The sequence below is a fragment of the Dromaius novaehollandiae genome, chromosome 1 (assembly GCF_036370855.1).
Source record: "Dromaius novaehollandiae isolate bDroNov1 chromosome 1, bDroNov1.hap1, whole genome shotgun sequence".
NCBI classification, from domain to species: Eukaryota; Metazoa; Chordata; class Aves; order Casuariiformes; family Dromaiidae; genus Dromaius; species Dromaius novaehollandiae.
In genome coordinates this window covers 95,358,836-95,373,025 of record NC_088098.1, presented here as the reverse complement: position 1 = coordinate 95,373,025, position 14,190 = coordinate 95,358,836, and the positions used below count along the sequence as shown (strand labels likewise).

At 41.0% G+C, this 14,190-nt stretch overlaps 3 protein-coding genes across 7 annotated transcripts in view; 1 reads left to right on the top strand and 2 right to left on the bottom strand.

Annotated features, from left to right (window-relative positions):
- TBC1D23 (TBC1 domain family member 23) overlaps positions 1-4,836 on the bottom strand; it is a 34,085-nt gene extending 29,249 nt beyond the window's left edge. Inside the window, exon 1 of one of the 2 annotated variants that reach the window (XM_026112342.2) lies at positions 4,710-4,836. In XM_026112342.2, the coding sequence (XP_025968127.1) occupies positions 4,710-4,750 (41 nt within the window). In that variant the 5' untranslated portion in view covers positions 4,751-4,836. The remainder of the gene's footprint in view (positions 1-4,709) is intronic. The other variant, XM_026112343.2, reaches the window with a different exon arrangement.
- A 1,779-nt stretch (positions 4,837-6,615) lies between these two features.
- The window catches only part of CMSS1 (cms1 ribosomal small subunit homolog), a 247,515-nt gene continuing 239,940 nt past the window's right edge, over positions 6,616-14,190 (top strand). Inside the window, exon 1 of one of the 3 annotated variants that reach the window (XM_026112439.2) lies at positions 6,616-6,741. In XM_026112439.2, coding sequence (XP_025968224.1) covers positions 6,681-6,741 — 61 coding nt within the window. In that variant the 5' untranslated portion in view covers positions 6,616-6,680. The remainder of the gene's footprint in view (positions 6,742-14,190) is intronic. The other 2 variants (XM_064521017.1, XM_064521007.1) reach the window with 2 other exon arrangements.
- The window catches only part of FILIP1L (filamin A interacting protein 1 like), a 36,760-nt gene continuing 31,191 nt past the window's right edge, over positions 8,622-14,190 (bottom strand). The window contains exons 3-4 of one of the 2 annotated variants that reach the window (XM_026112437.2): positions 12,218-12,402; positions 8,622-10,834 (exon numbers count right to left, since the gene is read on the bottom strand). In XM_026112437.2, the coding sequence (XP_025968222.1) occupies positions 10,738-10,834; positions 12,218-12,402 (282 nt within the window). In that variant the 3' untranslated portion in view covers positions 8,622-10,737. The remainder of the gene's footprint in view (positions 10,835-12,217; positions 12,403-14,190) is intronic. The other variant, XM_064520967.1, reaches the window with a different exon arrangement.

Here is a 14,190-nt window from a genome sequence, read left to right as displayed (position 1 = left end):
GGCCTGGAATTATAGCACAGACAAAATAAGTTTAGTTGCTATAAATACTATTCAAATATTAAATGGGCATGTGGAAATGAGCTATGATTAGCAACAGCTGCATAAATAATGGTTGCAAATTTTATTTTAGGTGGTAGGATCTTAAACCATAAAAATTAAATTTGGTCTCTATGTGCACCAAAGAGAAAAATTTGGAAAAAAATTCTATCATTTCATACACATGAAACAGCATTTAAAAACACAACTACACAGACAAATTACAAAAACATACCTGGCAAAGAATGTTTCATAGTTGCATGAGCACTAATTCTGCACTTACTAGTATCTAGCATTCACAGCTTCAAAAGCTGTGCCTGGGCTAACACCAAGGTCGACTTCAACACGTTATCTGCAAATGTGTGCTTCATCTGTTTGCTTGACAATATACTACTATTTGCAAAATCGTCTCCATAAATACCGTCATCAGCATCTGTGAAGATGACAGGCAAATAACAGCTTTACCACCTTACCTTAAAAAGCAAGGAATCCATATCCCTATCTCGCACTATAGATGTGTTATCACAGTGCGTTATATGAAATATAGCAGGAAAAAATAAAGTTATTCTATTATGATTCAGTTAGCTACTCTTTTCCTCTGTTAACTTTCAAGATTACTCAGAGGCTAGAAGCAGAGAGTTTTCAAAGGTTAACAGAAATTCTTTTCTAAGACAAATATTCTTCTATTCATGCTAACTTGAAAGGTACCATGGAAATGATTTTGGTTCTTTAACACATGTTCCCTGGCTGTGTTTTGCCTGATTTCACTCAGGCATTGTAAATGTTCCAGCAAACTGCTAGCAACCTGGACCCTTGTCTTTCACTGCCTGAAGGTCAGCTGGGAAGTTTTGTGCTCATAATGAACAACAATTATTTCACTTCCTTTGGAAAGAGTGCAGCACTTCCTTCTCTTTATGGGCAAACTCCAGGCTGGAGCATCCTTGCTTTCTGCTCTGCCATGGCTCCATTGACTATTCCTGGAATCCAGTCAAAGTTTTGGTTATGATCTATATAATCCCAGTTTGTTCCTAAGGTTGATTAATTCCCACAAGACAAATATCTATAAATATTACAATTCACAATATTGCTATTAGTGTATCTGGACTAAACTTCCATAGTTACAGAAGGACCTCTAAAATCCACTCCAGTCAAGTGACCTACTACAATCAATAGCTAACTACCTTTGTGGATGTTCAACACGATTTTTTAGCCAAAAAGAGTCACTTAAGATACGATAGAGAAGTGGAGTCATTAAAAACTGATCAACACATTCAGACTTTTTTTAAAAAGTACTATTTATTTTACTTATATATGTCTCTGAGGTGCTTGGTAATAATCACTTATAAATATTAATGAAGGAATTTAGAAATGGTGGAGATGTGAACAACAGGGAAAAGAAAGAAATATTTCAGTGAACCGTAACTAGATGAGGAAAGATGTATAGTATTAAGAAATCTATAATCCATCAGGAGGTTGCAATGTATGTACCTGCCAATGTACCTGCCAACGCCTGTTAATTTTGCTCATCTGTTATTAGGAAAGACAGATCCCTTCGAACTGTTTCTTATAAGTCAACACACTTTTCTAAAAACAAACAAAACAAACAAACAAACAAAAAAAACACTTCAAAAGTTTAAAGTTTTAATTTGTGGTAGGCACATTTTTAATAGCTACTTATTTCCACAGTGAGACTGGTATCTTCCACATGTACCAAATTATCTAAAATGCACTTAGCAGTCAAAAAAAAAAACCCCACCGAATTCACATATAAACTGAATCTACTACTACACATGTGCCTGTTAAAGATATTACTCATTGGCTTAAAAAAAGGATTAAAAAAAAATTACAATGCTGTAACACTTCAAAAGACTCTGGTTATTTATGCCCACATTCCTTTAAGGGACACACTCATCACAGCTGCTCTTGATGTGTTCTAGTAGGCCACAACCATTGGCAGAGTAAGAAGTAGTATTTAGACATGTATTTGTTAAACGTGTCTTCATACATCATTCCTGTTTTCCTCAAATCAGAAGGAAGGCTGCTACCAGCTGAACCTGCTCTGCTCCCAAACATGAATACACCCAGCTCATGTGGAATCCAGACTGGACAGTGATGTGTTTCTTAAAGCTTTTTATTTTTTAAAGCCTGCTTAAAAAGGTACCCTGCCAAGAGGATCACTAGTTTTAGCTTCTACAAAGCTGTTGCCGCCTGGGACATCAAACCCATCCAGTCAGCAGTTCTACGCTTCATGCTATGCTACGATTACCAGAAATACACTGAGAGAGACACAGGCGCATAGCCAGCAATGCTGCTCTCAAAGTTATGAGAACAGACTGTAGATGTGTGCATTACTGCTAGATGGGACTGATTTATTCAGTAGGTTTTTATTTATATTACCAAGAAGGTAGAACTAAACTGTATTTTGAACAAAATACTTTGCTTGAAAAAGCTCACAAAAGTATACTGATTTACAACATATAGTAATCACAAACAAGGCTTACTTAAACAAAAACTGCACAAGCCACCAGTGTTGATTAAAATTTCCTAAGTCAATAGCTAATAACACTGTATCTTTATAAACATCATTCTACCTTTCCCAGAGCAAAGGGCATAGCTTCCCATCACAGAAAGCTATCTATATAAATGCTTCTATTTTTCCAGAAATATACTTTTATATAGTTACACTGCTTCCTACTTTTAATTCATGATCCTATTGACTACAGAAAAAATACCAAACAAGTGTTATTTTAAGTTGAAAGTAATGAGATTGTTTGTTCTGTATTGAAAGCAAACAAAAACTAATCCTTCATACTTACTTCAAAATATCTCTTGTAATCAGAGCACCATTAAATACACTTTGTTCTTTAGGGACTTTTAGAAAAGAACATTAATTCCCTGACATTTTTACCTCTTCTTTATCTTTTTTCAAGTGTGCCAATTTCTCACAAAAAAACAAAAACAAAACAGGAAGCAATATGAAGCCTCTAAACAAACAAGGAACTCAGCTTTATGTGCTCTTCAGAAGGTATAGCTCTTGTAACAGGACATACGCTGGCATTCCAATGTAGCATTTAAGCATAAGACTCTTGATTGCTTCCAAGAATTCCTGCAAAGTATTTTTTAAATTTCATCTTTCCTACTGCATGCCTTCAAATTTGCATTTTTTAACAGTACCAGCATACCACATTTACTATAATTACATTTTGAAGTTGCTAGTCAGAATGGTAATAATGTAGGTTGCACTGTGAAATAAGTCTAGAACCAACAGCGTTCCTCATTCTTGATACAAATTTTAGCAGTTTGTTGGGATCTTACAGACTACAACATTCTTTCAACATTACTGTCTTTCAACAGTAATGAAATATGTTTGAAGTCATTTTTAAGGTTTTTCACTGTAGTTCTTATTCAACCAGGCTTATATTTCAAAGTGTCAAGACTGAACAGTGAATGAGTCTGTTTCCTACTCTGTAGTTATTATGTACCAAGATTTAGAAATAATGCTTATGTAATACTGTACCTGTAAAAAGTACTCCATAGATTTTGAACTTTTAACTAGAAACAAACAAACCCCAGAGAAGCCCCATCAATTCATTTTTATTTGCTAGTAAGTGATATTCAGCAGACAGTTTTACAAATACAGTTCTTGAGGATAAAACTAATGCAGACATAGAAGAGAGATCATCTACATCTGCGTGCGTATCAGTTCTGGTTTCTTGACAGTGAGATAACTAAAGCAGCACAAAGAAGGCTGGGCACAGTCAGCACAAGATTTTGAATCCCCTACATAAAGTAAAGCATGTAAGCAAAACCATCAGATTGGGAATGATTGTAAGAAGCAAGTCTGTAAGGCAACTATGTAAGTAACTGTTTAAGTGTGCACAAGGAAGGAACAAGAAGCAAGGCTCAGAAACACAAAGAAAAGAGAAATCACATGCAGTGAGGAAGCACAGAGAGAAATAAAAAGAAAAACACAGAACAGAGGTGTGGGATACAGTGAAAGCAGGATCAGTGTTTAAACTCAAACTAGGTTTATTTAAGCCTCGGCAGTCTGAAGTGAATACACATGCATCAAACACTAAAATCCCTTCAGTGTCACCAAAGTGATCCTATACATGCTCCAGAAATAGTCTCTTTTGGACTCCTAAAGGTTCAATATAAAAGCCATTATAAGCAAATAGCCACGCTGGGGGACGGGGAAAATCATTCTGAAAATAACGTGGGATCTACTTTTTCTTATCTTCGCTTGGGCAGGTGGGCAGGGCGAGGGGAAGCCGAACTAACCGCAGCAACCGAAGTCCAAGGGATCAGGCGCCCTCGAGAAGCTGCTACCGCCTATTAAAAAGATCTGATTTGAAACCAGAGCACCGCCACCCCCGGCCGGAGAGGGCCGGGCGCTGCCCTGCCCTGAAGGCAGCGCTTCCCCCCTGGGGCTCCGCCAGAGCTGGGCTGAAACGCCGGGAGGTGCCTGCGGGAGGGGGCGGCCGGCAGGGCCGCAGTGTCCCCCCGCCCAGCCCCGCAGTGAGCCCCGCGAGGGCGGCCTCAGCGCCCCACACACTCCCCAAACCCGCCGCCGTCCCCCTGTTTTTTTTCCACCTCTCTCAGCTCCTCGGCCCTGCTCCCCGCTGGCGAAGGAGAGGAGCGGGGAGGAAAGGCCCCGACACCCCCCAACTCACCAGCTGCTCGACGGCGGCTGCCCCTCTTCCCCTTCCGCCATAGCTGTTGACGTGCCGCCTCGCTCGGTCGTAAAGCGCACCCGGGCTCCCTCACCACCCCCCTCCCCCCGCGCCTGCCTTGCGCGCCCAACTCGCTTCCCTGCCGCCCCGCGGCTGTCGTGCAGTGAGGGTGAAGGCCGTAAAGCGCGGAAGCCTGGCAACAGAGGCGGGCGATGGCGGAAGGGTGGGGCGAAGTCCTGAGGAGGCGGGTCGGGTCGGGCGTGTGGCAGCGGTGGCGGCGTAGCCGCCGTGCTCCTTAGGCACCTGAGCGACTTTCACCGGCATTAGTGCTGAGCTAGCCGCAAGGAAGCGGGGTGTGAGGGGATCCTCAGGAGCGGCGGCTGTGAGGAGGCAACGGTTCAACGGACGCCAGGGGCGGGGAGAGGGGCGGCCGTTGGCCCGCTGGGGCGGCTGTTATTTGCCGGGGGAGAAGTGCGCTGGGGCGCGGGGTGGCGGCGCCGGGCTAGGCTCGGCCGAGGCTTGCCGGAGCTGGGCTGGCAGAAATCGGCCTCCGGCAGTCAGTGACTTGCTTTCAGGGCAGCCCGTACGGAGCGGGAGACGTGTGTCACCGGCTTCAGCAAGGCTGCGGTACGACCCAGCGACAGAGGCGGGCGCACCACCGCGGAGGAAAGGCTGACGGGGGTCTTCGCATCCCTTGTGCATGAAGGGGGATCTGTATGAAGGTGCTGTTCAAGTTTGGGCAGTAGGGAGGGAAAATCCCCATCGCAAGTACCGATCAAAACCAACTGCAGATGTCTTCCTCGAGAAGATTTGGGAATTTATTTTCCAGGCAGGGAAGAGTTTCAGTGAAAGATTATATGTACTGAACATTTTTCCCATGTAAAATGTTCTTATTAAATGTATTTCCCTACCGTCAGTATTTTGCCAGACTGCACTCCAGAAATCACAAATAAAATTCGTAATTTATACACAGAACCCTATTAGAATGGTTTGCAAGAGTTAAAAATCACCTGGTAACGTTCATTGTTAACCCTGGATAGAAAACCACTACGGCTTTTGAACATGCACGTTCCCTACCCATTCAACACCCTCAAAGAAAAAGAAAAGTAGTATAGGTCTGTGAAAGTTACGGCGATCCAACTAATTTCTACGAGGAATAAGAGCGCCACCTAATGATAAGTTAGCGTCCTTACACTTGTCTATTTTACTCCCACACCTTGCCTCAGGATATGTTCCAGCTCTGTAAATGCCCAGGCTTTACTAGGACTGCTGCTGTGAGAAAAGATAGATGCTCGCTTAACTGTGTGAAGGATCCAATTCCCAAACATTCAAGTATACTAATGGAAAGGTAACTTACCCTGTTTTCACGCACATGTTTGTTTCTCAGGAAGGATTACATGAATAATCCTATTCAAGAAAGATATTTTACAGCATCGAACTAAACTCAGACAAAAAATATGTATTATGAAGGAGAAGGTATCCTCTGTAATTCCTTTCCTCCTTTTCCCATTTCATAGATATTTCTCATGTAAAAAGCATGGTTTTTAAGAACCTACTTATCATTACTCAGGAAAAACATTTTGTACAATGTGCATCAGGCATTAATAACGGTAAATAATAACATACCACCAGCCTGGGCACCACTAAGCCTTGACAAACACTCGCAATTTGTGGGAAAGGTAGGAAAAAGAGGGAGGCATGGAAAAGAAGAAAGATTGGTTTCTTCTTTTTCAAACCTCTTCCCCTTTTGGTGCGCGTCACGCTCCGTCCGATGCCTCCGCTCCCTGCGGCGGGGGCTCATCCTCAGCCGCGGTGCCGGCGGCCCTGCTCCGTGCGCAGCCCCGCTCCGTGCGCGGCGCGCAGGCGCGGCCTGCGGGGGGTGGGGCCGGGCGGGAGGGGCGGGGCGCGCCGCGCCGCGCCACGGCGCCTTCCCCCGCCCCCGGCCTCCCCGCGTGGCGGCGGCGCGGCAGTATGGGGGACGTGCTGGAGGAGCCGTGGTGGGAGGTTGCGTCGGGGGCACGCAGCAGTCCAGGTACTCGCCTCCCGCAGCGTTCTCCTCATGCCAGCCTTGACAGTCTTCCTAACAGCTTAGCTCCTTTCAGCCGCTTCCTTCTGCCCCCTCTTTTTTTTTCCTTTTAACCACCCATCCCGCTCTTTTCATTCTCGGTTTTTGATTTCCTCCTAGAGTTTTTTCCTCTCGCTTGATTTTCCTTCCTGTTTCTTCTGCCACCTTTTCCCTGCTTTCTGCCGATGCCTCACATTTTTGCTTGTAAACAAATTCTCTGCAGCCCAGTGATGTCTAATCTTCTACCTGTCAGATTGGGTTAGTTAGGGGATGAACCAGCAAACGAGAATATAAACACTTAAAATAACATCAGAAATCCACCCATCAAAAATATATTTAAGCGAAGTAAAAACAGAGGGGTGAGGGAGAGGAGGAGATTGCTTAGTTTGAGTTCAGAGCTTAGCTGTCCCCTGCTTCTGAACTGTTGTCTTCCAAACTGAGGTTATTTAAGAAGATGATGTTGCACCTCTTCAAAACAGAGGAGCTGCATGTCTGTTGGTATAAGATACTGAGGTGAAGTTATTTACAGTTCTGAAAGGCCCTAAAGACATTGCATCCATAGTAGAGCCTTTGGAGGGAAAAATGTCTGCAGTACTTGGAGAGCATCACCCATGTGATCACTGGAGCATCTCATATCACCCTGTCATACAATATTGTAGAAGGACAGGAGTTAAGTAACTTCTTTCCTCCAGCCATTTCTCTTAGGGGTATGGGATTAAGGCTAAATTGTCAGTTTTCCTGATGATAAAAGTATGTGGCTCTCATACCTGGCTTTTTATGCATGGGTCTTAACGTGCTTTGCAGAGGAAGTGTGCAACATGCTGCTTTTAATGTCAGAGTTGAAAGTTATGCTATTATGTTTTAGTAAAAGAAACTATAATGCGCTTGATGGAACACTTGGGAAACTGAACCTTGTGAGAACACTGAGAAGGCTTGTGATTTTGGGGCCTATATGAGGGGGCCTTTAATTTTCGTCAGGCTTCATCAGCCTTATTTGGTGTAAGTGGTAGGTATTATAAGCTGATAAGGAGCTGATTGAACCTTGTAGTTGAGAGCTGAGTCAGCAGCTTGTGTATGTTTCGTTAAAATGCTTATGGACACAAGTGAAAAGATGCATGTTAGAGCTAACAGTCCGGTCAATAGGAATGACAGTCTGACAGACTGGGAAGGCTTCAGGCTAAGGTGATTGCTCATTCATACAGCTGATCTGGCTAAAAGATTTGTATGAAATTGTATGTATATGTTAAAGAAAAGAGGGATCTGTCCCTCCCTTAGTCTTTTCTAGGCTTAAAGAAACCTGATTTCCTAAGCCTCTGCTTGTACAGCATGTGCTCTAAACCCCTGACTCTCTTGGTAGCACTCTGCTGGTCTCTCTGCAGGTTGTTGTTATTTCTCCTATACTGGGGGTACAAAAATTAGGTAATGTAAACCAGATCTGGCTTCACAAGTGCCAGGTAGAGACATTTCCCTCAGCTGGCTGCTTGTGCTCTTGCTGGTTACTTCCCGTGGCTGACCCATCCAAAACTAGGATTTGGAGGGTATGGGGAAAGTATAAGCATATACTATCAATGCTACTTATATGCAGTACAGGAAGCTACTTCTCCTCCCCGACCCCCCCCCCCCCCCAAGAAATATCAAAGATTTGAAGTATCTAGGTTCTTTGTCCCATTGTTTACTAAATGTCAGATAATGTTGATATATGCAATTAGTTACAGTCCACTGAAGGTGATTAAATGTTAATGTGTACTGCATCTTGTGGACACTATAAAACGCTTTAAAATCAGCTGACAAGAAACAGGACATCAGGGTTTGCAAAATACATGGTAAACAGAGGTACATGAATACAGTTTCCCATTGGCTCTTTTGACAGACTTGAGCATGTTTATTGTTGTGAAACATTTAATCAAGGTCACTTAAAAAATATTTTATTATCCAACTTTATTTCTTGACATGTTTTAAAAAGTATCTCTGTCAAAACTGCAGGTGCAAAGCAGAAGAATTTGAAATGTATTTTTAAAATACGACCTTTTGCCAAGTCCTTTAAGACTAGCGCTAGAATAAAAACTGACCAATAGAATATTCATCCCAGTGACTCAGCCCTCAGGAGTGCAACTTTTAGATAGAAGAAGCTACATTTAAGATGAAAGGTGTGTGAAAGATGTTCATACTAACTTAAAGGAAATGGAAGCACAACATATATATCCCAGTAAATGGGTATGTAAGTAATTCTTCATCTTCTTTTGGCTGCATCATTAGAAATCATTATTTTAAGAATCTATATTAAAGATAAGGTACTTTTGAGACATAAATGTTTACCCTCCTGTAAGTGATTCATAGAAATTTTTTTAAAAACTGAAGGGATTATCCATCTAATTACCTTGTCACTGACACAAACTAAAGAACGTTGCTCAATAACTTCTTCAGCAAACCTTTAGCTTTTAAAAGAGATTTGTGGAGAGAGTGGTTAGGAATTACTGCCTCCTTATTGGTGTTTAGTGTTACAGATGTTCCACATCATGTAACTGCGAGACTGCACTTTCTTTCTCTCCCTTTTAGCAGTTCATATTACAACTGTGTATGGTCTTGAAAATCATTTTTTATATTGCCCTCAGAACTAGAAGGGAGAGGATAAAGAATGCTAAGGAATTCACTTAGTACCGGTGAAAGATACCAGTTCTTTCCTCTTCCCTTCAAGAACAGAAAAAGCACTTCTCACAACACTGTAAATGTCCGTATCTTGCCTATAACCAATGTGTCCACCCCATCTCCCAAGCAGTTTGAGGGAGAAAGATGAGTTTCTGCTTTGCAGACATTGTTCCATTTTTCCTTATTTTCTGTGACCACTCCTTGTCTTTCATTCTCCATGCTTTCTTTGTCTCCCTTAATCCCGTAAGTCAGCAATGTTCTCCTTTGTCAGTTTACTTCCGTATGAGCCTATGTGGGCCGCGGCCCTGGTAGGTGGAAATGATTTGTAGCATCCCAAGACAGGAGGAAAAGACAGGGAAACTCTTCCATGGCAGCAGTACAAATGGGCGCGAAGTATGATATGGTATCTTGGATGATGATTTGACAAAACTGGTGGAGTCCTTTGCATGCTCTAAAGCGAAGGATGCTATTGCGAGAAGTAATTTCTTTTGCCAGCAGTTTTCTCTCTTCTCGTAGACTGGGAAAAAAGGATGCCAAATAGCATCAATTTGTATGTGTGATGTGCAGCTAGTAGGAAGCAGACTGTTCATTGCAGCACATTCGGTGAGAATTCTGTGGCTTGATTGGAGCTGGGATCTGTTTGCTGATCTGTCTATGGAAAGGTTTGTCTTTTTTGGCTCATCCCACAAGTTACTGTCACTTCTGATGAAAGCAGTGACTTGTACTCAAGCTTCTTTTCAGATCTCTCTGATAAACAATCATATCACATTGACAGCTGTTTTTTTGTAATTTGTCTTTTATTTCTTCACAGTTACATACGTCTATTCTGTGAGCTGCTGAACATATCACGGGTGCTTCTCTGGATTTTATTTAGGTCTGAGCATATATCACATGTATGTAGCTTCAGGACTTATAGTTACCTGGATATTTAGTGAATAACATTTGAAGACTTTTCTTTTTAATACAGCAGAGTCATTCTTTAATTTCTACAGTTTGTCACAAATATGTCTTGTAGGGCAGATGCTGAAATAATTTTTCAGTAGACTGATCTTTCTAAACCTTCCTTGTTTTAAGTACTCGCAGAGAATTTCTTGCGTAGCTGTTGAGGGAGGCATAGGTTTCTGTTGTGGGTTTGCAAAAATAGTCATACAGGAGTGCTAATGTGTTGTGCTGCCTCTGTGGTTAACTTAAACTTTTAGCTGTGGAATAAAAAGGAAAAAAAATGGATAACTGAATGCATCAAAATTTCTCTTTGCTTCAGCAGAACAGTCCCAATTCTGTCTCTGGTGCTGTGATCACCAGCAGCTTTTGCTTTATTTAGGAATTAGAATTTGGTAGTTTTAAAGAAAAACCTATGCGAAAGGAGCTTTCCCGCAAATTATCAGTTGAGCCATTTAGACTGTTGGAATGCACTCTGTTAGGGGAAGAAGAATGAAGGAGACGTTAATACCAGGGAAATAAATCAATCTTATTGTTCTAAAACAGTAACTCATGTTAGTTGCTATTACAGGAAATCTAGGTAGGATTGCTTACAATAATAGTATCTTGTTAGTTTTTACCTTCCAAAATGAAACAGTCATGAATATTCTTGTTAGAGCAACAATTGCTATTTTTCAGAAAATATAACAGTTGTCTTGTATTTTTATACCACTGGCTTATAGAGTCAGTGTCCCTTTGAAGGCAAAGAACAAACCTGAAGCTTCTTCTAATATTTTGATTTTTGGGTGGCAATGGCTGAAAGGAAACTTGAGTGAATTATAAGCCTTTTAGCAAAAGGTATACTTTAAGAAAGAAGTGAAGAAGGCATATTCTCTCATGGATGAACTAGAACTACTTGTGCAAAGAATTAGTTTGGTCAAAAAACTTCACTAAGGTAGAGTTATGAATGCAATTACATATTTTACTTCAATTATGAATGCAGTTACCTATTTTACTTGAATGTGAACAGCTGAAAGGAAGGGCAAAACTGTGGAGTACTGCAAGAATGAAGTTGCACTTCTTTAAAGTTGCAACTTGAGTACTGTTATACTTGACACAAATCTTGATCTGTTCCAGCAAAGACTGTTTAAGTGAACTGAAGGCTAAATACTATATTCTCATAAAATAGCAGAAGTTAATACAGCTGATATAAGCAATGATATCCATCTCAGTTCTTGCATCTGTTTTCCTAAGGTAATATCTGCACAGATACAGGTGGGGCTATTATCACACTAGTTAACTTATTGTGGAGAGAATGGTCCATCTTCAAATCATGTTTTTGAAGTGATGCTTGGTGGCACAACAATGAGTTCTATTATTCTTTAAATGCATGCATTATGAAAGAGTAGATTTCTCCATCCCTCCCTTCATACTGTCTTTACTAGCTAACATAAAATACCCATAGTGAAACACTTTTTTTTTTTTACTAGACCAACCCCTCCTTCAACTCCTCTTGATTTGATTGACCATTTATTCTTATAAATCTACCAAGATGACACCAATACTGTTGTTATTTGTGGAGCATGTCAAAACTGAATTTATAATAGAAGCATATTTGCAGTCTTATTTGCTTTTCCACAGTGAGAGCCAAATTCTGGATTTACACTAGAAAAGCGTGAGTAAAGCTTGGTCGCTGCAGACATGCATTTTACCTTTGTCTCTTAGGAATTTGGCTTTGTCTTGCTGACCTGTGATTGGCGACCATTCATGTGCTGACCGTGTGGATGGTTTTAGGCTTTTCCCCAATGGAAAGGACTGCTGTTGAGGTTCAGACTACTTAAATCTGTTTTATTCTCAGAGATCACAGATAATGATTTACCTTCTTCCTCCACTTTGAAGGCAGGTTTTAGATACAGTCCTTATAATATGTAGCTTTCCAGAACTGGCATCTTGGAGTGACTTGTTGAGATGTCCAGCAGGAATTTTCACAGGTAGTTTAGTTGTGCTCATGGGCTTTGGTTTGGGGATCCGAGTTGCAATTGAAGGACGGAAGGCGTCAGTAATCTTGAAATAAATCAAGAAAACAAGTCATGTGTTAGGAGAGACTGATTTTATGTTTAGTTCTATAATGTTCTTTTTACCTTCATGGAACTAAACACCTTGCTGTCATTTAGAACGGTTTATCTGTCTAAACTTCCTTTCCCTCCTTGATAATGAGTGTAGCTTTCAGTTTAACTTTTCTGCTTGATCATTAAATATGAAAGAATCCAAAGGGATTGAAATCCTCTGCCTAACTAGAAGAGTATAAATTGAGGGCTTTTCTGTCAACCATTTGGACAGCTATTAGGACAACAATGACTGTGACTTTTTAAGAGAGATCAGAAGGTGTTCAGGGGCAGAAAACTGATAATTGGGAAATACCAGTTACTGCCCTAGAGGATGAATAAGTGCTGCAATGCAAAGGCTGTGAATGGTGACTTCTCTGAGTGAATAAGTGCAGAAGCAAGTCTTGACTGAGTCCTGAGTAGTAGAAAATACCTAGCTCCTATTTTACTGAGAAACCCATTCTGTGATAGTGACCGCAGTGTACACAAAATGAACGCATTTGTGAGAGAGAACTCTGCCTCCAAAATTCAACACAGTCATACTTAATTGCAAAAAAGTAACTAGATAAAAATAAGAGCAGAAATTAAAAGGAGCACTGAAAAGGGGTAAAAACCTGTAAAGGCAAGTAGACTGTTTAAAAGACCCCATATCAGAAGCTTGGATTAAACATGCACCACCTATCACAAAGGTTCTGATTTGACTTTTTAAATACCCTTTAAAGTTAAGCAACAGAGTAAAGGAAGCTGTTTTAAGTTTGTTTCTTTTTTTAATAAAATAAAATGGAAATGGTGCTCAAATGAGGACAATAGAAAACAGCACAGAAGCTCTAGTGAGTTAAGTATGGACGAGAATGAGCTGGACCAGAACATTTTGTGAGAAACAACTGAGAAGTGGCCAAAAAATCCTGCCTGGCATAAATAGTAATTTTTTTTCAGATGTATCAGAATAGAAAAGCCTGCCATTTGGCTGTTTATAATTGTATACGATAGGAATTCTCAAAAGGATAAAGCCATAATGAAAAAGCCAACATCCAATCTTAAATGTGTTCAGTATGGAGGAATTTGGGTCATTGCATCACAACTATGTTTAATGGAGCCTGAATGGGGAAAAAAGCACATGAACATGAGATGAGCACATGAGATGTTCATGGTTCTCATCAAGGATAGTATTGCTTCAAGTACCTATTAGATTGTTATATAGCTATATGGAATCTTGTTGTCTGGCAGATATAGGCTATATCTAAATATGCTGATGAACTAATCGGTGCCTGGGAACGTTCCCAGGCACTGGAACTCCATTGCCAATGGGTGGTTTGTGTGCTGGATTTAACTCTGGAACAATTGGCACGCTCTGGAACCATTCAGAGGTGTGATTTAGGAGTTAGCTGAGAGCATGGTTCAGTTCCTGTAGGTAGTTTCCACGAGGCTAACCTGTCTCGGAGGCTCAGGGAGTTTCTTGTGGTTTGAGCTGTCCTGTGCCTTAGTGTCAGAGGATAGACCCATGTGCATTTGGCTTACTAGTTTAGATATGGCCATAATATATTATGATTTTCAAAAAAACATTTGATAGTATTCTCTAACAAAAGACTCTTAAGGGAGCAAAGCTTCTGTGGAGAAAGGTGGAAAATTGTTTTATGTTTAATAACTAGTAAGTGGATAGGAAACAGAATATGTGGTCAGTTTTCATAGTGCGGTGGAGATATTATCTGAGATCCACAGAGACCTGTGATATTCAGTGTGTTCATAG